Source organism: Epinephelus fuscoguttatus, linkage group LG6, assembly GCF_011397635.1.
Source record: "Epinephelus fuscoguttatus linkage group LG6, E.fuscoguttatus.final_Chr_v1".
Classification (NCBI taxonomy): Eukaryota; Metazoa; Chordata; class Actinopteri; order Perciformes; family Serranidae; genus Epinephelus; species Epinephelus fuscoguttatus.
In genome coordinates this window covers 41,007,839-41,031,423 of record NC_064757.1, presented here as the reverse complement: position 1 = coordinate 41,031,423, position 23,585 = coordinate 41,007,839, and the positions used below count along the sequence as shown (strand labels likewise).

Genomic DNA, 23,585 nt, shown 5'->3' with positions numbered 1-23,585 from the left:
CATTTATATTTATTTTTGTACAATTGAAACTCGTAAAAAGATTATTATTTTAGGCATAATAAAAATAAGTTGAGTAACCTCTGAGAAGCCTATCTAAATTTCTGTCTTTGAGAGATATTATTTTGTAATATAACTGAATTTTCTATCCATACATATAAACTTTAAATATATTAAAATTATAAGGCATCTTTGAGTAAACTGCAAGTATGATTTAAGTAGGCTATCTCGTGGCCGGGGCGAGTGTCCTCTTTTTTGGAAATCAAAATACGGTCACCCTAGCTTCACCCAGCCTGCCGAGTTCAGGCCAGGCTGTAATTTCTCATCATTCTCCCGGGTTTCAATCGCATTGGGTTCTCCCGCATTTAGCCCTCGAGTTTTTTCTAATGAAAACTGGCAGTTTTCGTGCATGAATAGCAGGAGTTTTAATGGACTGATTCAAGAGGGAAAGACAGAGAATGAGTGAGGGCGACTGAGAGAGGAGCAATGGAGTAATATAATAGAGAATCGGGGAAGAGAGACAGAGTGTGGGTGAGAGAGGGACGGAAAACGAGCCGGCAGTGTTTCCTTCTGCCTTCCCAGTAGTGGGGCTGATATGTGTAACATGCAGCAAAGAGAGGTGATCATCATCGGTCTGCGCCCCACATCGCCACTGACTGCACATAATGCACAGAGGGGTGCAGCCTGCTCTGCTGAACGTGTCGTACACGAGACAACAGACTATTTAAATAACAGAAGGAAGAGAAGAAGTGGTGCGAGGAAACACGTCAGCCTTTCGCTTTTAAACTTATGTTTTAATATAAATAAAAATTTAATTGCGCACTGGCCCAAAACTCTTGCCTTTGGTCATGCTTGGGTCAGGGTTGGACAGAAACTGTGTGAGTTCCTGTAGGGTCAGGCCTGATCTTTTTAGGGCCGAGAACACTATGACTAGCTGCCTTTCAAATCTCCAAACACCCGTCCTGTCCAAGGTGCTGTCCTGCCAGCTGTCTCTTTTACACAGACATCGATTCGCCACAGTTACTACCTCAACCTCGGGCTTTATCTTAAAGCTGAAAGCTGAATACCTGCGCTGAGTTGGTGTTTGGCTCCATCTCAGGGATGTATGGGTAGTGGATATAGAACATGTCATTGCGGACCATCTTCTTCCTCATCCTGCAGGGCCCTTCCGTCATCTCCAGCACAAACTTGTCCAGGTGGGAGCCGATGGGCGGGCCCCAGAGGCCCCGTTCACGCAGCAGCTCGTATTCGATGGACGCCCACTCCTCTGTCACGTACTTGAGGGCGTTCTGCTGTCGCTGAGAGATGGAGGCACAGATGAGGTGTGAGTGGTGAGTCACTTTAAACACTGTTGCCATAAATTATCCATGCTGTCACAACTGCTACACCAGCCTGTGAAAATGTGTCTGCGCTGTGTGTGTATTTGGTCCACTGTCCTGCAGTAACATCCCGACTGCACTGTTACGTAACAGTCTGCTGGTTTGTCCTACAGCTGGTTTGACAGAGTGACTGTGCTGTAATAAATCATCTGCAATAAAACAGCTTGAATTCTTTGTGCACCCACTGAGCCTGGAACAATTAGAGGGAGTTACGTCTGCTTAATTCTCTCCACTGAGTAATGATGCAAGTACCTCCTGATATTCTTTGTACTGCATGGCGACCAGGTCTCGAACAACAGCGATGTGCGTGAACATCCACTGGAACGTCTCCTGTTGGTGAGAGAAACAATATCTTAACAGGGTTGAATAAAGGCCTTTACACACCAGGGGCCTGATGAATAAACAACACAACAATATGAAATACTCTCTGTGAATCTTTCGCATCAAAACCATCTATAATCAACTATCTACAACTACGAGAAGTGAGGTCTGTCTGAGGTAAGCTGTTGTATAGCCCGAGCTACTGTAAGCATTTTTATTGTTTCCTTAAACACTCTAAGTAAATTTGAGTCCCCCCTTTTACAGAGTATATGTCTAAGGCTTTTATTTTGAAGGGTAAGAACAGGAGTGTATGTGGTATGTGCTGCTTTTGTCAAGGCTGAAAAGAGAGAATAAAGTTTGCCGTCTTGGTTCGGACTTTCTCAGCCTCAGTGTTGTCGTTTTATAATCCTCATGAGTGTAGATGCAATGTGACTGGTTGATTGGATGTCTAGTAACTCTTAAAACTTAATGAGAGTAAGATGGAAATTTTAAATTTTGGATCTCCAGATGTCCCTAAAAACCTAGCTTGCAACCTTGGACCACTCTCCGGTTAAATCAGTTCCTAGGCTAGGAATACTGGCATTTTATTCGACCCCGATCATAAACTTGATAAACAAGTGAATGCTGTTGTTAAGTCTTAAGTCTTTTTACCATCTTAAAGTTTTAAGCAAGGTCCAGCACGTTTTCTTTTAGAGACTTTGAGACAATAATCCATGCTATTATTTCTTTACACCTGGATTGTTGTTAAGCACTGTATTTCTTAGTCAGACTACTGTGTCATGCCTTTAATTCATTTATTTATCCTTTATTTAACCAGAAAAAACCCCCCCCAAAAAAACCAGGCAGCAACATAAGTTACAGACAGACAACATGGAACAAAAACACAGAATAAAAATGTACACCTCTAAAACAAGCAATATAAAACACAAAATAAGATTACTACAATGAAACGCCAAAATGTACATTAATATATACTTGAAAGGAATCATAAAAACACAATAAAAGGGGGCAGTGTAACACTGTGCAACAGTGTCTTGAAACGGACAAGAGGGACCAAGGAGTGCAACTCTAAGTCCTTCAGCTGGGTGCAAAACGTGGCCGCGTGTCAGCTAACAAAATCTAAAATACTGTGCAATGTTACTCCGTTTTTAACGTCTTTATACTGGTTACCAGTGAAGTTAGGACCTGACTACAAGATTTTACTTTTTGAAGCTTTGAACAGGCTAGCTACAGCATATCTCAGAGACCTTTTGTATCCCTAGTGTCCTCCTATAACACTAAGGTCATCTGACTGGCTGCTGCTTTCTATCCCAGACAGATGTTCAAGGCGTAAAGATGACAGTGATTTCTCTGTGACCCGCCCCAAATTGTGGAACTGCCTCCTTCAACATGTTCGATCAGCGCCCACTTTCAAATGCTTTCAGTCCAAGTTAAAAACTCACTCATTTTCTCTGGCTTTTTATGTGTTTTAAATATACAGTATACGTGTTTTGTCACTGCCTTGGTGTATTTATCTGTACTTCTTCTTTTGACTGTGCACAGCACTCTGGTCAGATGGTGGTTGTTTTTAAACTGTGCTATATTAACTGATTGACTTGACTTAATGCCGTTATTCGCCTTCTGTGTGAAAGTACTGATGACAAAAAGAGTTTGAAAACATTTACTGATGTGTGAACTGATTAAAAAAAAAAAAAAAAAAAAAACTCCCCAGGTGTGTGAAGGCCTTTACACATACTTAATATATGGAGTTCATCTGCTGCAGCTGTGCAGTGAGTGTGAGCTGTGTTGGTGTGTACCTGAGCAGACAGGCTGTTCTTATTCAGGCTGTTCTCCTTCTTGTTGCGGCGCACGCCTGTCAGCTTGGAGAGGCCGAAGCCGCTGCTAACTCTGGACAGTTTGGACTGGGTCGCCGGTGCCACTGCCTCACCACGACTGATGCACTTCTTCTCATGGACTGAAGAGCAGAGACAGAAAAACAAACAGTCACATGAGTGAATTTATTTAGTTGTTTTAACCACTAAGCCATCTGGATAGTCATGCTCACTCTGAAGGAAGATGAAGCAGAGATACGACGCTGACAAAACAAACATATATCATGGGATTTTTTTTGCTTGACATTGCTTTTGTGGTGAAAACTACTAAACAAAGCAAATGTATTTCTGAATATCTGGGTAAAAGATGACGAAAGAACACTAGATTTATGTCGTCAGCACAAAACAATGAAGATAAACTGGAACTGCCAAAAAGGAAAAAGTTCCTCAGATACAGGAAACTCTTCCATTACTTCATTACCAGGTTTTGCAAATGTACCTCTAACAATATCTGGTCACCTGCCAAAGTGTCTGGCTCAGCAGACTGAGTCTAAACTTTGGCTGGAGGCTTGTAGTAATTCAGCGCTCTGCTTACATTAGCAAAAGTACAACAGTGATGAAGTAAGCAAGAGAAGGAGGGAGGGAACCAGCAGGAGAGAGCACAGATCAGCAGTAATGGGCCTTATTGGCAGGGCTTCACTGTTTCATTTGCAAAACAACAAGAGGAGCTCCCAAACACTTGATCTGGTTATGTAAATCTGGATCAGCCTCAAACAATCACTCCTTGGAAAAACAGGACACCACAAATCCAACACAGACACGGCTCAGGAGACGATCAGCTGAGTCTGTGTGGTGATATCTCAGTGTGTGTGTGTGTGCGTGTGTGAGTGTCCCTCACCTAGGTGGTTCTGCCAGCTCTTCAGTGCCGGCTCCTCCAAGGCGGGCCGGGCCGTGGCGATGTCCACGTGGCCTCTGTCGTTGCAGGGCAGAGACACTTTGAATATGTCCTCCAGCATCTGACGCTTGCTGTGCATCAGCTCCGTCCACACCCGGTTCACTGCCTTCAGCAGCAGCTGCCGCCCTGCAGACGGAGGACAACAATCATCCTTAGTGCTTTAATGACATCACAGAACAATGCTCACTTAATTAATTATTAGTCTGGTATAAATCTCACTTTATTACTGAAGATGACGAAACAGAATGTCAAATTCAATCTTGTAATTATTTGTGGCACATCCGTTGGACACCTTTACAATACAGTTTGTGAAACACCTCAAGTCTTCATGCTAACAAACCACAAACACGTGTTCTAGCACGAGCACTGAAGAATAACATACACACATACCTACATATGTGCACCAAAACATGCTAAAATACATCATTTTAAATATGTGTTAAACCCCTGCAACAATTACATAATGGCAGAGTCTGAGTTTGTCACAGTTTCACACAAAATATCCACTCGTGTCAAATGGGATTCAAGTAAAATTGAAAATAAATGAAAAGTAGTCCATAAAAATTGAGTACAAGGTTGTACCAGCTTAAATTTATATATATAAAGAGATATTTCTAACTTGTTCTTTATTTTGTTGTTGTTTTAGGAAAAGTTAACTCAGGGTACACATTTAACAACTATACCTTTGCTTTAAAAAAAAAAAGGATGGTATTTTAATTTTCTTTCATCCCTTATTTACTTATTTCTTTTTTAAATATTACTTGTATTTTCATTTTACTTTTTATTTTTTTATCACTATTACGATTTTTATTTTTTTTTATTTTATCATAACTAATTTCTATTTCTATTGTTTATTTATCTTTTATTATTTTCATTTTTATTTCCTTTAATTAATATTTTTTTATCACGATTACCGTTTTCTATTTTATTTCATTTTCTTCTTTACTTATTAATTTTATTTCTATTATTTATTTATTTTTGTATTGTTTTTTATTTTAATTTTTAAGTCTTATTTTTAGTATAACCATCTCCCATTTTCTTTCATTTTTATCTTAATTAATTCATCTTCCTTTTTTATTTATTTATTGATCTGTCTGTTTCTTTATGTATAAAGGTTTAGCTATGTACATTTACTTGTCTGAAATGGGCACTGAAACTTAGACTCTGAACTACTGATACATGAATTTATGCTCTGAAACTTTCAATAAACAAAACTGTGAAGGAAAAATAAAAATTCTTTCTCACCAGAGGATATTTTTAGACACTTTAAAAGAAAATCCTAACACCACACATGCAGTCAGTCAGCAGGGTTAGAGAGGTTAACTGCCCCGGCAGCAACACACAAGCACACACACACACACACACACACACACACACACACACACACACACAACAGTGTCTCACCCTCGCTGACATCATGGCTGTGCGTAGCGTCAGCCTCATTCTCCGTGGGCATCATGACATGCCAGGTTGTCATCCTGGCCTCCGCCTCCAGACCGAAGCCCTCCACGCTACTGTGGAGACAAACACACACAGTGACTTAGTGCCGACCTGCCACGTACAGACCTGAGGGGGGCGTCACAGGGAGATTAGGTTGTTTGGCCTCTCTGCAGTCGTACAGTGTGTCATGTTACAGCATATTGTGTCCCCAGCATGGGAGGAAACTCAGTCCCTCCCACCTGCTGCACTTTTTGGAAACTATCAGTACTTCTGGCAGGACACACAGAAAAAGACCTGCCACAATTTCACTCCAGCGGCGTGTAAGTGAACGCAGCACAGTCTGAGTCACAGAAAATAAACAACAAAGGTGTGAGACTCTGCGGTGAAGCGGTGGTTTGGATTCACAAACATTCCTCAGAGGCAGAGCTGCTCAGAAATAATCTCAGAGTTAAAACAAACAGATGGAGCCAAAGAACCGCTTAATACAACTGTCAGACTAAATTATAATTTAAGTAGCTGTGAGCTAACAAGATCATCAACTCTGTGTTTCATTCAGTCTCTTTCAGTCTTAGAGGATTTATCCGGAGAATATTTTTGGGTATTTGTGCCTTCTTTAGAAACATGTTTACACATCCTTCATTGTTCTCATGTTCCATGCTGAGACAACATGCACAGAAACCCTGTGCTGACTCTGTCATGAATCACACTTCACATGTAACCAAATATGACACATGGACAGATTTTTATCAAGAGCTTTAAATGTCATGTTGCTCATTTCCTGCTTCGTGTTGCAACGCTAAACGACTGCTGACGTAAATACTGATTGAGCTACGATACATTGATGAGACACATTAAGCTGCCAAGATGTCTTTTTAATGAAGCCAGGCTTAACAGCTCTCTCTGGTGTGACGTGGACAACAGCCCTGTTTCCTCCAAGCAGTCCAGTATGTTTTTATTAGTTTTTATTATCCCTCTTGGATGACAGACACTTTTAGTAATGAGTGGATCCTCAAGTGTTTAAAATATGTTCATTAATTTCAACCGGATTATGAGATCTGCATATATTCTACTCCTTATCTGGAGAAAAGAAAAAGCATCAGAGAGCGTCGTTCCTGTGGGCTACAGCAACACTAAACCCCTGAGCTTGCCTGAGAAGGACTAAATGCACAAACTTGCTATTTTTAAATATCCCATGGAGAGAGACTGTCACTGCAGCCTGTTCTACTTTGTTCTGAAAATGTCGGCGTGCAGCCTCGTTCTGTGGACGATAACCCAGGTGCAGACTTCCATCTGTGTCACCGCTGAAGAGGATATACAGTGAGTGCTGGACGGAGCAGTGAGCGACAACAAATGTGCCCACATTTAAGAGTACTCTTTGCTGTGGCAACGCTAAACAGACCCAGGGTCTAGCCATACTGGAAGTGTTAGGTGGAGACAGGGCTTTCCTCTCATGAACCCACACAGACCAACGGGTCCGTCCTCTCTCCCTGCTTCAGCCCTCCTCTCATCCAGAGCAAGTACTCTACCTTGTGCCAACATGTTCACTTCTGCGGATACTTCGTATTGTCGCAACCTGACACAACCAAAGTGCCTCAACTGAAAAACACCGCACCTCCAAAGTGCTCTCAAACGCTTCCAGCTGAGCATTTCCTGAGCAGCACCTGGTGTTTTGAGCAGGGACAAAACGCTTTGGTGGACATGGGGCCTTAGTTTGATGACAAATAGAATCTTAAATTCAGAATGTGTACGGCTGTAATTCTCTGTTCAGCAAGGAAAACAGGTGTAAGAATTTTTACTTCATTGACATTTTGTTTATGTATAACACTGAAAAAGCTAAGAGAGCTTGTGGAACATTGTGAACTCGACACTCGGGTGAGGGTGGTGCTACGGGCACCACAAACAAATCCTGTCATATACTGTATGCCCTGGTGAAATGCCAGGAAGGTATGAAGTAAAAAAAAAAAAAAAGGTAGCACCCATTTTGGCTGACTGGACTGATTGAAATGTTCAGTATAATCTGATATTTAAAAAGAAATATCAACAGTTTTCAGTGACTAAAACCCCAATAGTTAATGTTTTCTTTGACTAAGGTTAGACCAAGACAACCAGTCATTTAGTCAACTAAAACTTGAATTAAAAATAACACGGTGAGGTTGATTAATTATGATAAATACTAACAAGGAAATGAGACACAAGACCATGAAAGAAAACCCTCCTCCTGAGATAAATTTTATACCAGCTTACCTTCCGCTGTGCAGACAGATGAAGCAGTGAGCCAGGCAGGCCACAAAGTCCTGGTCGTGGTTGCCTGGCCCAAGCACCAGGTTGCGGTTGACAGTCAGGACCCGCAGGGCGTCCAGCAGGGCCACCTGCTGAGCTACCGTCTTGTGAGGTCGACAGAGCTGGTAGAGCACGGTCCGGTTCAGACAGTGGTAGATGGTGTCGAGGGAAAGACCCTGGGAACGTCTCTTAGACTGGAGGAGAAGGAGGAAAACAAACAGGTGGCGGAGGTTAGAGGGGAAAAGAGACTCAGCTGTGTTGCTGTACTCTGGATATGGATAAAGCTGCTGTGGAAATATTTCAGCAGAAAGACGATTTGTTTGAGCAACCAGAGCTGAACTGGGTTAAGTGGATAGAGGGCTGTGAATGCAGCTTTGTTATTCAAGTGTTGTTGTGTCTTTGTCTGAGCCGAGAATTGCTCAAGGACTTCAAGTGGAAACATATTCATAAAAACAGAACAAGCTTCTTTCCAACAAGACGAAAATTGATGTTCAAAAAGTTGAGGAAGCAAATGCTGAAATAAAACTGCGACTTGTAAAGTTGTGTTAAGGGTCAATGTTCTACTACTTCGACTTCTTCCACTCCATCCTTCTCTCCCGCCTTGAAACCGCTCTCAACATCACTGGCGCTACACTCAGGCTCAAATCCTACCTCTCTGACAGATAACAGTTCATCAGCATAAACAACTGTAAAGTCCCCTCTGCTCCCATCAAGGTGTTCCCCAAGGTTCAATTCTTGGCCCCCTCCTCTTCATCCTGTACATCCTGTACAGTCTCCACCTTCAGTTTCATGACGTTCAGCACATCTCTACCAAAGCACATCCACCGCTCACTCTTCCCGCACCAACTGCATCACTGAAACAAAATCCTGGCTTCAAACCAACTTCCTCAAACTTAACAGTGACAAATCAGAAGTCATCCTCATCGGCCCCAAATTTCTCATCAAATCCACCAGTAACTTCTCCCTCTCCATTGATGGCTCCACTGTTCTCACCTCCCCCCACGTCCGTAACCTTATCCGTCATCTCTGAACCACCCCTCTCCTTTGACCAACACATCAAACACATCACCAAAACAGCCTTCTTCCATCTCAGAAACACTCCCCGCCTCCGTCCATCCCTCTCCTTTTCAGCTGTGTAGACTTTCACTCACATATTCATCACTTCCAGACTGGACTACTGCAACAGTCTCCTCTGCTGTTCATAATCCAAAACTCTCAAGAAACTACAATATCCAGAATTCAGCTGCTCGTCTTCTCAAACACTCTCGCACCCATGACCACATCACCCCCGTCCTTCATAACCTCCACTGGCTCCCCATCCCCCTGCGTATCCACTTCAAACTCCTCATCATCACCTCTGGAACTCACTCAATAAAGACATCAGAGACTCCCCCATAGTCTCCACCTTCAAGAAAGCCCTCAAAACACACCTCTTCAAACTGCCTACAACCTCTAAAATAGAGTTCTTCTCCCTCTCTGCATCTTCTGAACTGTTGGACGTTACACAGAAAAGTGCATCGACTCTGCTGCCTGCTCCTCTGCCTACAAAAAGCAGGATAAATAGATGAAAAGACACGACTGACGTACAGCTTCAAGGACAAAAAACTGAATAAAACAACACAACCTGTTCTTCTAATACCTCACTTAGTTCCTGAATAGGCTCGGGGTTGTACATATCACTGTGTGGACCGGGTACTTATATTTCAAGTCAGCTGAATGAAATGAAAAGTAAACATGGTCTAATTCCCGCTGTACGCCTCAGCGTGAAGTGCACGGCCATCTGACTCACTAATCACAGCGGGAAATTTCCAAGACACAAAAGGCGCATTATGGTTTGAAAAATTAATTTCAGAGCATAATCTCCTAATCTCCTCGCTCGCACAGTCGTGTGTGCAGAAGGCACCGCAGACAAAGTAGGAAACAAAGTCCACACACATGACTTTAATTGGAAAAAGTCTCTGCACCCATGGTTTAGATATTTTTCCTTGTATTTTATATATCCTGAAAAATGGACTCAATCATAATCTTATATATAATAAATATTTAGAAAAACTCACATGCATCCAACTACAGACGTACAACATATAGACACACTAACAAATACACACCTGTCAGTCAGTCAGGCCTGTAAATGGACTAACAGCTGTATCTAATGTTTGTGCCTTCACGGGCTAAACTGAGCGAGTGAGTCCTGCAGTCAGTTGGATGCTGCTTATCTAATTTAATCCTGAGTGTGTTCACGGGTTACATTAAGAGGAAGAAGACTCACAGAAGGACTGTTATATTTCTCCATCCAGTGCAGACAGCGCATAGACGCTGTCTGCATTTTGCTGGGTGTGATAAGTTTGTCTATAATTTAACTCTGGCACATGGCCAAACATCACTGCTGCTGTGAATGTAGTCTGGCTTCTTTGTGCCTGCAGCAACATTCTGCAGGTTCAGGAGGGGAAACTGTGAATTGTGTCGGAGAGACGCAGGAAATTCTTACATGATTTCAGTAAAAAAAAAAAAAAAGAAGCAGCCCTTCAACTTAATATTCCAAGCAGGAAACGTAAGTTGTGTGTGGTCAGAAGTGCGCAACCGGTGTATGCCACTGCAGCACGTTGAAGTTAAACCACCGCAAATCAGCAAATTTTCAGAGGACATAAAGTTACTTGTTAATCAGTCTCAAAGTTTCTGAGTTTCCTTTATAAATCAGAACAGTTTCCCTTTGAGCACAGCGTGACCATCAATGTGATTCAAGACTGCATTCACAGCTTGCACTCTGTGATAGCTATCTAGCTAACACTGACTTTAATTTGTTTTTCTGAGCTTCATAACTTGAGCAAACAAAGGCGGTAATTACAAGCAGCAGGAAACGTCTTTCATCCAGCTGCCTGAACACACCGCAGCATTGTTTCAAGATGTCATCCGATAAATACTTTGATGCAAATAAACTGTTTCTACAACTTCTGGAGTTTTTGAAGTCAGTCTAGTTCGTACCTGTCCTATGAGCTGCACGATGAAGTCCACCACCAGCTTGGAGTCCTTGTTGAACATGCCCTGCCACAGCTTGTCCACCACCCGCTGGGTGAAGTAGAAGACGTTGTTGACCAGAATCTGATAACTGCCTCCACTGCTGAGAGGCAGAGAGGCGTCTTCACCTGAAGCGAGAGGAGCAGGAGGAGAGGCCATCAGCTGCTGTTTACACAGTCTCCTTAGGTGCATTTATCATGAATATGATACTGAGGGATCTTTCATCTTATAGTAGAATCATATTACAGACAAGAGTGTTTCAACAATTATTTACACTGGTTTTACAGACTGATTATTATTAAAGCCCATGTCCACCATTGAAACAAGAAAAAAAAGATCCTGTAAGTCATTATAGTGAGAAAATTAAAAAAAAATAAAAAATAAAAAAAAAATTTAAAAAAACTTAGTATCTAAAAATAATAATCAAGTTACTCAAAAAATATTGTTTTGGTATCTCTAAATAATGAGAAGCATTCTTGAAGTTTCTCAAAATGACTTAATATCTAAAATTTATAAAACATTTTTCAAAATAATGACTTAGAATCTCCAATTAATGACTAATGACTTAGTGCCTCTAAATACTATGTTTCTTGAATGGGGTCTCTAAATAGTGCCTTAGTTTCTCCTATGAATGACTCAGTTTCTCCAAATAATGACTTTAGAATCTAAAATTAGTAAGAAACTTTATCAAAATAATGACTAAGTATCTCAACATAATGAGAAACATACTTAAAATAATGATTTAATATCTCCCAACAATGAATAAGTATCTCAAAATGACTAAATACCTCAAAATGAGGAGAAACACACTCAAAATAATGACTTAGTATTTCTAAATAGTGTCCTAATATCTCAAAGTAAAAGGAAACGTACTTTAAATAATGACTTAGTATCTTAAAATAATTTAAATTTAAGGATTGCCCCTAGAGATGTGGCATCTCATTTTTAAGGGGTCCTCAATGTTGACTTAGTAGAAAGTCTCATTACTGACTCACTCAATACTAATTAATTATTTTGAAAAAGTTTTACATTACGGTGACTTACAGGATCTTTTTCTTTTCATCACACTGGTAAAAACGGCCCTCCATAGATTTTCATGTTATAGATCATGTACTGTAAAACAAGCTGGAACATATGGTACTAGCTCAGGTTTTTAATTTTAAAATTAAAGATGAGGTCATCTTATAATTTATTTTTGAAAAAAACAACAACAGCAGCCTGTCCCCTATAGACTAAATATAACACACCCAGCCATGTGTAAAGCTGAAGGTGCTGCAGCTCTCCAGGCCTCAGACTGTAATTTGCTGAGTCATGATGCAGCCATCAGAGCATCTCACTGAGCCAAATGAGAAATCAGTCCAAGCTGTCCTGCAGCATGCTGCTCGTCCCCACCATTTTCTGCCTCATCATCAGCTATTTCTGTCAAAAGCTCCGAGCCAAATACCGTTAAATTAAGTGGCAGGTTCTCTACCAGCTGCTTCTGCAGGTAATGACACATTAAGGTCAGTGAGCTGCTTCAGGGAAATATTTGTTTGTAAGGTTTATGTTTACCCTAAAACTATGGATTACTGGAGTTTATAGGTGTGGCAGGTGAATAACAAACAGAGACAGGCTGGGTCTCTGTGTATGAGGGACTTTGTTCTCACCTAGAAGGACATCAGCAGCCAGAAGATGCTCCATGACGCCGTCCAGGACGTTGGATTGAAACTCCTTCTGCTGAGTTCTAGTGGAGCGCTCCGGGGAGGCCTAGTACCAGAGGACACATACTTAACACCATTATGTATGAAGAGTTATAATGGGTAAACAAGTTTAAGGGATCTCCCTGAGACGCCACTCCTCGACCTGGTTTTATGTCCTCACCTCCAGCAGCAGGTCGATGATGGGCGTCTGCTTGCTGGCCGGGGTCATGCACAGGTTGTCCATGATCAGGACCCTCATGAAGTCAAAGACGTACTTTTTGGCAGGGTGGTTGGTCAGTGATGTTTTAGAGCCTACATTGCAGTACTCAGACTGGCTGCGGTTCATACCCGAGTCCCCGGCGAAGGCTTTGAATTCCTCAGTGGGAGATCCGGCCTCGTCGTCCAAATCAGTGACCTGGAGCAGACGGACGGACAGATGGAGTGAGACAATTTATCAATAGTGCAGTTTCAAACATTTCAATTTGAGCCTTTGTTTCCAATCCTGCAGCGCAGCCTTGCTTCCTCAGTGTTCTTGCTGTTTCTGGTTTTTTTTTTTTTTTTACTAACAAGCACTTATGTTATTAAGTAAACTGCCTGAAAACACATTTTCCTCTGAGACAAACTGTAGTGTCTTACACTCTCTGAATCTGCAGCAGTCAAGATTACAGTGCCAGTGGTATTAACAGAGATTCCAGAGGGGCAGTAAGTTAGTTTTTATTGCCCCATAAGAGAGAATCACAATATATCTGCAGCCAGTTGATGGTGTTACTGATCAATACCTATAATTACGTGCTCTGGTGATGAGATTTTTTCACTTTAAAAACCCAATTTCAGAGCCAGTTCCTCAAACAAAAGCCCCTCATGCCCTTGAGAGAAGAGATTTGTGCAGAAGAAGGTGAAGTGCTTTATCTCATTCTTGTCACCAGTAAAGAGCAGCAGTGTTCTACTGCTTTGAGAATAAATGTACAGCCTTACCATCTCAGAGTACGGCCTGATGTTGAAAGGGAAGACGGTCGCTGCTAGTGCGCAGAGGAATTCGGCGCTGTGCCACATGGGTGACAGGTCGGGCACGTTGTGGTAGAGATATCTGAAGAACTGCATGAGGGTGACGGGGTACTCTCTCAGCCAGGAGCCTTCCTCCTCTGACTGCCACGGCTGGGAAGAGACACACAGGAAAACAAATCAAGCACAGACTGGACCGAATCAAAACGTGTCAGGTAGATATGAAGGTAAGCAGTATATATGTGGTCCCGTGCATAGGTAGCTTTTCGAGGAATATGGTTACTAGAGTAGGTTCAGCAGTGGGTTTAAACATCTGTCACATTAGAAATGTCAACTTCCACACAGCAGAGCTTGACTCAGTTTAGCCCCTCTTCACACTGTCTGTTCAAGGCGGGAATATTGCACCGTTATGCTGCCTTGCCGTGTTGTATATAAGGTACTAGGGCGGGGCGATATGGACAAAATTCATATCTCGGTATTTACAGGCTGACTGCCGAGACACGATATATATCTCACATTTGAGATGCCACAAGCACTTTTATAAAAACAGATTGTGATCAAAATAAAATGTAAAAACAGAGATTTTATTCCCCAATAAAAATATGCAGCTCACAACAGCTACACCTCCAAAACACTAGTGGGCGGCGGGGTTTCTGTGAAGTGCTGTAAAGGTGATTCAACACAAGTACACAAATCAGCGTCACTATAACCAAAGAGCATGGACACCAAGAGGCGAAGCTCAATAGAACGCCCCATAGCAACAAATCCCCCCATGGTTTCGTCCTACCGCCGCCATTTTGGACCGTCAGCAGACCTGCTTGCATACAAACACACACAGACAAACTGAAGTATATCGCTATTAATTATGCTTACAACGCTACTCACCTCGTGATAGCTTGGTCACAGCTGCTTTTTCATGTTTTTGTAAAGCAAAATATAGACTTAAAAAAATACAAAACGACGAAAAACGGCCTAGATGGCATCTCTACATATTACATCCACTTATGAGAAGATTAACTTAATTACTCCTTCAAAATCACCCCATAAGCCAATCTACCAAAAAATAAAAAATAATAATAATAAAAAATCATTATTTTAACTATAAACACATTAATGGTGACGTCACATAATCAGGAATAAAGATTTGTTTACAGTTTGTACAGTAAGAGGACAGTAATAATAATAATAATAATAATAATAATAATAATAAATAAGCTATTTTAATATGATATATTTTAATGCTAAAGCAGTAATCAGTTCTGATATAAATGGTCCAAGAGGCCATATATAGGCCTATATATATATATATATATATATATATATATATATATATATATATATATATATATATATATATATATACATATATATATATATATATATATATATATATATATATATGTATATACATATATCTTCCCACGAAAACTGGCATATTAAATTGCTATTAAAACACTTTAAAACGTACACCTCTGTCGGGATCCTTCGGGAAACGGTGGAAGGCCAGGTGTGGGGTGTTCCACTGATAGTTGTTGCAGTTAATTGCACTACACTGTTTTCTTTTACTTTTTTCTCCTCTCTCCTTGACATCTTGCAACAGTCCAAAATGGCGGTAGCGCCCCTAGTGGCTGTTGGCAGAAATTCAACAGAGCTTCGCCTCTTGGTATCCATGCTCTTTGCTATAACTCACAGCATTCACAAACACTTGTCTTTATCTGGACACATTTTCCCCACAAATACAACATGCTAACATTATTAGCACAAGCCTATGGCATTTTGCATTGTATAAATTAGCCTAGCAACTAGCGGACTTTTCCTCTACTCACATGAAGCCAGGGACAACAGCAACATTTAACAAAGGTAACGTTACAAAATTCGGCTCCATTACAACTCACAAGGTTCACTGACAGATCAACTATCTTCTAAACAAATACAACATGCTAACATTATTAGCACAAGCCTATGGCATTTTACATTGTATAAATTAGCAGAGCGACCAGCGGAGATTTCCTTTGATCATATGAAGCCAGGATAAATCACACACAGGACTTAAAATGCTATTTTTGTGGAGGCTTTATTGTCTTCACAATTTATTGATTCTTATCTGGTAAAGTAAATAAAAGCTTTGTTTCCATTGAGGGAAATGGTTTCAAGTTCCAAAAACAGGAGACAGGAGGTCTGCGTTGCTGCAAGGTGTAGTTACATTTCTGGGGAGGTGTACGTCAGGCTACGGCTCTAAAAAGTGTTGCTGGATATGCAGTCATGTAATGCAAATTGACCCTATATTGATACAAACAGTGTTGTCTAAATCTATATCCTGCTTGAAAATATATCAATATATATCGTACATAGTTGTTATGACGCCCAGCCGTATGAGTAGAATAATGGAGCAGGGGGACAGAGTGGTCTCGCCTTTAAGCCACCACAGGAGGTCACATATTTGTGGCAATTTAGTCCTCACAAATTAAAATTCAAGACTACTTAATTACTCTTAAGGCGTAATACTAATAAATACATTGAATTTATGACATTTTAGACTTTTTAAGGACCTGCAGACACCCTGAATGGTTTTCATTCAGTCATCATTTTTAGAGGCAGTGGAAGTGCCAATGTTTCAGTACAACTCTCCGACAGTCTGGAGGATCTAAGTCGTTCAGCAGCAGTCATGTCGTGAGTAAGAGTGAGGCTCTTAGCTCCCAGGAGGTCGAGTGAAGCTTCTCGGCAACCAGCGGCGAGCACTGTGCAATTCACAGAGGAACTCTCGAGCGTGTGGAGGAGTGGGGATAAAAACAGCATGTGTGCCGAGTCATTTTTGTTGGATTAATGGAGCTTAAAAAGACACCTTTAAAGAATCCAGACAGCAACTGCTGGGAAATCCCACATAAAGAACCACTTAAAACAGGACTGATGAACATAAGGAACCTCTGACATCGAGTTTAGAAAGTAAAGTAAAATGAATCTGCTTTCGGGAAAAGGTGCTGGATTCCATTAGTCAAATTAAGGGTTGAGATCTCGCTCTTAAGTCCTAACTATGCAGCTGGAATATAAATCCTGAGAGCGTTATGTCCTCAAGAAATCAAATGGCATTTTCTGTACTTTTGTGTTGATCAGGTTTCATTATCGCACTTCATTATTTTACAAGTAAAAATAAAAAATATTGGGGTAATTAAATGTACTGTAAATGTTTCAAGTTCATCTTTCAAGTTTTATAAGGTCTTCGAATAGGTTTCATCCCGTAGGGCACATTAAATTAGATCTGTGCTTTGCCTTGGTAACAATAATAATAATCTTCATGAAAATGACTAAAGATAGATTCAAACAGAGCGTCTGACAGCCCGATGTTCTTCACAATTTAAAGCTGAGTGGTGGTTCTCACCAGGTTGAGCATGCTGCGCAGCATGGCCAGCAGCAGGAAGGCCGCCTCGGTGTACACATTGTGGATGGAGCCCACTACGGTCCCACTAGAGGCCGGTATGCCAAAGATGAAGGTCCAGATGGAGTCCAGGTCAAACTGAGAGGACAAACACACACACACTGGGGTAATAAACAGCCACAGAAACACACCACATATTACTACATGATACTACTGTCAGTGATGCATGTTTTGAACGAGGTGCTTTAACATCTGAAAACTGCTAATATTTATATATCCGGAATACAGTTTTTTAAAACGGTTACAGTTGATGACGCTTTTTTAAAGCCTCATTTTTAAATTTCATATTAGGGCTGGACGATGAGGCGAAAATCAAATATCACGATATTTTTTTACCGAATACCTTGATATCGATATTGTGACAATAATGTAGGGTTGACTATTGGTGCTTTTACAAAATATTTATACAGTGAATTCTTTTATAAATATTTATCAGCAATGTGTATATTATGACAAAGCGGGTCAAGACTGATAAAAATAAATAATTGAAATATCCAAAATCTAACTCAATATCTAGTCTCATAGCACAATATCGATATATTGCCCAGCCCTATTTCATATATACTGATTTCAGTAGGTGATTCGTTAATGCACAGATTTAATTGGTTGAGAAGTGTCACGTGAGATGCCTATACTTGTCAAGAGTTTGTCGGTTAGAAAGAGCAGGACGGCAGGTTAAAGGGTAACTTTGGTATTTTTCAACCTGGACCCCATTTTCCCATCTTTTTGTGTCTAAGTGATTACTGGAAACTAGGCTGCACTGTAATCCCTGAAGGGAACTGAGCACCGTCAATGTACGTCCACTTGAAGTGTTAGTTTTTGCCACTGACAGGCTCACATTATTATTAAAAGTATCCGACAACATTATGGAAATGATCCCTACAGAGGCAGACTTTGCTTTTAAAGATTAGGATCTTTTTTGTTTAACCAGAAACCGCCCCGAAATCACTGTTGTAAAACCAACCAGACTGCATTTAAATAAAATTTAATTAAATCATCGGCAGATCTGGTCAAATTCAAAACTGCAATAATCCTGTTCACTTCCGAGCAACATTAAAAAAATGTTTCGTGACAGGGAGGGGGGTTATAATTTAATTTAATTTAAAAAAAAACACAAAAAAACAATGTGTTTGTACAACTAAGAAGAGTCTGTGTATTTCAGTGTTTGGGGTGGACGTGTGGAACGGGCTGCGTGATGAGTTGAAACACAGCACGAATATAAATCAATTAAAAAACTACACAAAAAGATATTTTTGGCAGATATATAGACGAGGAAAGGTTGTGTTAGGGGAGTGCATATTTATCTTGTAATACTGGGTGGGACTTGGACTGAAAATTAACTGTGTTTATTACTTATTTATTTAATTGGGCGGTAAACAGACTGGGGATAATTGTGTTTTAGTTATAAATAAATTTGGGAATTTGTCGAATAATATATGAGTTAAAAGAAGCAATGTAAGAAAGGGGTAGGGACATATAAGTTTTACTTCTACCTACTCCTTTTCGGACACTTTTCATTATGTTTTTTTTTTAATTTTGGTTCAAAATTAAGTCATTTATTCATTCATTCATTTATCGTAAGACACACTTAATTCAAAGTTGATAGAAACAAAATAAAAATAACGAAATATATTTTAGTTAATTTTTCCACTGTTCCAACAATCACCAACTGGTTAAAATAAACCCTGACTTGACCCAGTCAGATGTGAAAATATGCTGCCGCTATACACGCTAAAATTATTGTTTATTTAAATGGCGTCTGGTCTGTTTGGCACTGGTGATTTCGGATTTGTTTCTGGGCACACAAACAGGATCTTACTCTTTAATAAAAAGGTCTATCTCTGTAGGGATCCTTTCCATATATTGTCAGACACTTCAATAACAGCTGAGCCTGTCAGTGGCAAAAACAGGCAATTGTGAGTTGTGAATTGATGGTGCTCTGTTGCCTACAGGAATTACACTGCAGACGGTTTTGTCCCACTCAATACTGGACCAATTTCAAAAACTGTTGATCCCATTAATCACTTAGACACAACAACATGGGAAATACAGTCCAGGTTGGAAGATACCACAGTTACCCTTCAACATGGGGGATGCATTTTGGTCAAATCACCGACTTTATATAACACTAAAGAAATATTAGTTATAAATTCAGAGCAAAGAGAAAAAATGAATTACATGAATGTTTTAAGTAAAACTGAGATGGGTATGAGTAGAAGAAAAAGAAGGCTGGGTATACTAACATGTACCTGCAGGCTGTCTGGCAGCTCCGTGACAGGCTGCTGCAGGAACAGCGCCATGAGCAGGAAGTAGAGCTCTGGCACGTTGGTGTGTTTGGGCAGCAGCGTCTGCAGCACAGGCAGTCCTGGGAAGTGGCACGCGTCCCGGTTGATCTCTCGCACCGTGGAGCGCCCACCAGCACTGCGGCCCACGTTGAAGCCTAGAGAGGGAGGTCAGAGAGTTAAAGGAACAAAGCACAGAGGTAAACAGGTGGTGTTAGCACACACACCCTCTGACTACGGCATCTACTGGGAACTCTGTACACAGCTGCTGGGGCAGGTTTGTAAAGGAGGTGGTTATCGTAATAACCCAAGACGGTAATCCTCTAACTGAGCTAATCAGGCAGGGTTTAAACTGGAGACTGAGCACTAGCAAAATAACTTAAAAAGTAAGGATTCGGTTGACAAACTCCAAATCTTAAAGGGACAGTTCACCCTAAAATCAGAAGTACATATCTTTCCTCTTACCTGCAGAGCTGTTTATCAGTCTAGATTGCTTTGACACGAGATATCAGCTGTAGAGATGTCTGTCTTCTCTTAAATATAACAGATCTAGATGGCTCTCAGCTTGTGATGCTCAAAGCCCCCAAAAAATACATTTAAAGGCCTCATCAGCAATGTCTCTTTCCAGAAATCATGACCTGTAACTGTGTGCAGAAGGAAGCATTAGGGGTGGGAATCTCCAGGCACCTCACTATTGGATTCGATTATGATTCAGAGGGTAATGATCTGATGATAAACAATTACTGATGCATCACAATGCATCAAAATGTTTGATTTCAACACTTGATTTATAGCAGACTGTATTTTTCGTGATCCATAATTAAATGAACAGATTATTTTACTTGCATACAGTGTGGCTCTTGTCCTTCAACCTACCTCCATACCCTCACATTTTAACCAGGGGGTGCCAGTCAGATTGGATCCATCTGCAGATTCTTCATGTTCGCCTCCCATATGTCATTATTTAGACATTAAATTAAAACAAGCTGCAGCTGCTGTCTTTTTTGAAGATGAATTAGCGCAAGTTAACTTCTGCTCATCTGCCTTCTAGACTGTCTAGATTTACATTTGTGAATTCATGCCAAATCGTCCACGTCTGCATCGCAATGAATCTAAGAAGTGAATTTTTCCCCCATCCCTAGGGAGCATGCGTTGTCCTCGGCTGAGCTGTAACGTAAGCTCGCTCAGTGCTGCTAGGTGAGCTCGCAGTAGATGCAAGCCTCCTCCTGCACAGTGATACAGTTGGCGGATGTAATTGGATAGAAAGAAAATACAGTTGTTCCTACATTAAACTGCTCACAACAAGGTCTGTGGATTATCATGAATAACCAGGTCATGATTTCTGGAAAGAGACATTGATTTTTTGGAGCTACACACACCACAAGCTGAGTGTCATCTACTTTCATTATATTGGAGAACAGACAAACATCTCTACGGCTGATATCTCCAACACTCTGCAACTCACATCAAAACAATCTAGATTAATGAACAGCGCTACAGGTAAGAGGAAATATATGTACTTTTGATTTTGAGGTGAACTGTCCCTTTAATACAATTAAGGGCTTCATCCCGGTAGCACACATTCTGACAATGCTACAGCAGTGGTTGTTCTGTTAGGCCAAGTCACTACTCAGCGTGGATTTCATAAGCAAGGTCAGTGGTTCTCAACCTGGTAAGATGATACTGTGTGAGGCTGTTTTGTAGTTTAAGAAATAAAAATCTTAAAGGTAAAAAAAAAAAATCTGCATTTCAAGGCAAAAATTGAAAACTGTGCAGGTTGAAAACCACTGAGCTCAGGAGGGACTACTGTCGCAGCAGCAGGGAGTGCAGGGAGGCAAAAAATGAGAAGACGAACCCTTGGCTGTGCGGCGCACAAACTGCGCAGCTTTGTGTTTACTGAACGAAGGCCAACTCCGACGGAAAGCGTTGCCAGAGTGAGGAGAGGCGTCTGCTGAGCCATATTACAACATACAGTATACACACTGCACATTATTACTGCATGCTTCTGACTCATCGAGGGAAACTTAAAGAATGTCTGAGCTAAAATCAAGCACACGTCCTCGTAAGACAAATGTCTAAATCTTGACTTGATACTGTGTCTCAGATTTTGTTTGATTAACTGTGTTGCCGTGGTGATCGTGAAGCCGCCCCAGGCTCGTGCACTCACCCAGCACTGTGCCGATCTTATTAGTCAGGACGGAGTCGGTGTGGTCGAGCCAGCCGCCTCCACACAGGCCCTCTTTGAAGCGGTTGAGGATGGACTGGTTGGAGAGCAGCACCACCAGGATCCACAGAGCTGCCGTGACCGTGCTGGAGTGAAGGTGCTCCTCCATGAACATCAAGAGCCAATCAAAGCCCAGCGTCCGTACCAGCTCCTCACACGCTCTGTGGGTGGGAGACAGAGAGCAAACGGGGTGAACTGCCAATCTACAGCGTTGTAGTTTCTAAGATCCAGCGAATTCATTTTACACTTGAAGACATTTGATACTTTTGTTAGGATTCAGATTTTGGTCTTACTGGGCATTGACGGTGCACTTCTCTTTGGTGGTGAAGAGCAGTCTGAGCAGGTTGTCCAGCAGTCGGTTCCTTAGCAGGATGAGGTTGGCTGACAGCAGACCGCCGAAATCATCGTCATTACCTGAGGACACAAGAAATCGTGATATCACTCAGGTTAGAGAACATCTGAACACATATTTATCTATTCCACGAGCCAAATGTGATTTAAAATACCTGCTTTTGTATTTACCAACATTTGGCTGCATGAACAAGAGTATTAGTATATTTGATTAATTGTTACCTCCATCGATCTTCTCCTCGTTATTTATTTCCATGACCACAAACTTCTCACACACGGCAAATGTTGGAAGAGTGGACGAGATGAATTGGCCAAACCTGTGACGGGAAAAACAAAAAAGAAAATTATGTGGTTTTTGGCTTCAAGCTTGCGGTAAACACTAACAAATGCAATACGCAGAATAATCAGAGATGTTTCTGCTTCTTGTGATTTGCATATTCCATCTTTGCTTTATCCTTAATTAGACGTACAACAAGTTTTCTCCTTGAGGACAGGTATGTGTGACCGTGTGTTTACCTCAGCAGATCATACTGGTTGGGGAAGCCCTGCAGCAGCAGACTGAGCACGTTGCTGATGGCAGCTACGGTCGGCTGGGACAGTGAGGTGTCTCTCAGAGTCAGCAGCAGCCTTGGGACCAGCTGAAACTCCCTCAGCAGTTTGGCATTTTTAGCCGCCTCGCTGTTCAATACAGAAAGTACAAAACACACTTTATCCAGAGTTCAGCTTCTTTGCTGAAATGGGAGTGATGGTGCCAGTGAAATGATATTATTCATCACGCACTACTTAAATACTTTTTTATTCAGGGCGTTAAAAAGTTTTGACACTTGCCTGGATTCCGTCAGCAGCTCGATGAAATGCTCAAACAGAGACAGATGGAGCTCGTAGGGAGCGTGGAGCCAGACCTGAGGAGCAGAAGGAGCAGACTGAGACCTCTGCGACACAAGTTGTGTTTGGCAACACAAACTGCTGGCAGAGCGAGGATGTATCTTGGCACAGAGCAGCCCAGTTTCTAAAAGGTTCAACAGCCATGTAAAAAAAAACTTTCATCTCCTTCGGTCGCAGCACCCAGTGCATCCCAAAATATACCTGCGACTCGCTGCTTCATCAGCCAGACAGATGCTTATAGCTGGTTGGCTGCCAAAATAGTTATTTCAACTGCTGGACCGCGATTATGCAGTCGAATCTTATTAGTTTGATGAAGAGTGCTTTATTTCATTAGCATTTACTGGCATCTCAGATCCATTTGCCCCCCCCGGCTCTCACCTCAAAGTCACAGAGCAGGTCCTGGAAGGCGGTGGAGTTGGGAATGATGGAGGTCTCATGGCCGCTGTCGACTGTTCCCACCAGAGAGAAGGTGAGGTGGAGGATGTGGCTGTTGAGCAGCGAGCGCTTCTTCTTGAGTAGCATAGCCAGCAG

At 41.4% G+C, this 23,585-nt stretch overlaps 1 protein-coding gene across 1 annotated transcript in view; it reads right to left on the bottom strand.

Annotated features, from left to right (window-relative positions):
• The window catches only part of wdfy3 (WD repeat and FYVE domain containing 3), a 147,989-nt gene that overhangs the window by 24,955 nt on the left and 99,449 nt on the right, over positions 1-23,585 (bottom strand). Inside the window, exons 26-43 of the mRNA XM_049578656.1 lie at positions 23,433-23,585; positions 22,998-23,071; positions 22,686-22,847; positions 22,392-22,486; positions 22,112-22,232; positions 21,762-21,979; positions 19,556-19,752; positions 17,256-17,390; positions 13,853-14,032; positions 13,059-13,292; positions 12,845-12,944; positions 11,166-11,326; positions 8,148-8,377; positions 5,868-5,977; positions 4,407-4,589; positions 3,494-3,651; positions 1,629-1,706; positions 1,065-1,295 (exon numbers count right to left, since the gene is read on the bottom strand). Of these exons, the coding sequence (XP_049434613.1) occupies positions 1,065-1,295; positions 1,629-1,706; positions 3,494-3,651; positions 4,407-4,589; positions 5,868-5,977; positions 8,148-8,377; positions 11,166-11,326; positions 12,845-12,944; positions 13,059-13,292; positions 13,853-14,032; positions 17,256-17,390; positions 19,556-19,752; positions 21,762-21,979; positions 22,112-22,232; positions 22,392-22,486; positions 22,686-22,847; positions 22,998-23,071; positions 23,433-23,585 (2,820 nt within the window). The remainder of the gene's footprint in view (positions 1-1,064; positions 1,296-1,628; positions 1,707-3,493; positions 3,652-4,406; positions 4,590-5,867; positions 5,978-8,147; positions 8,378-11,165; positions 11,327-12,844; positions 12,945-13,058; positions 13,293-13,852; positions 14,033-17,255; positions 17,391-19,555; positions 19,753-21,761; positions 21,980-22,111; positions 22,233-22,391; positions 22,487-22,685; positions 22,848-22,997; positions 23,072-23,432) is intronic.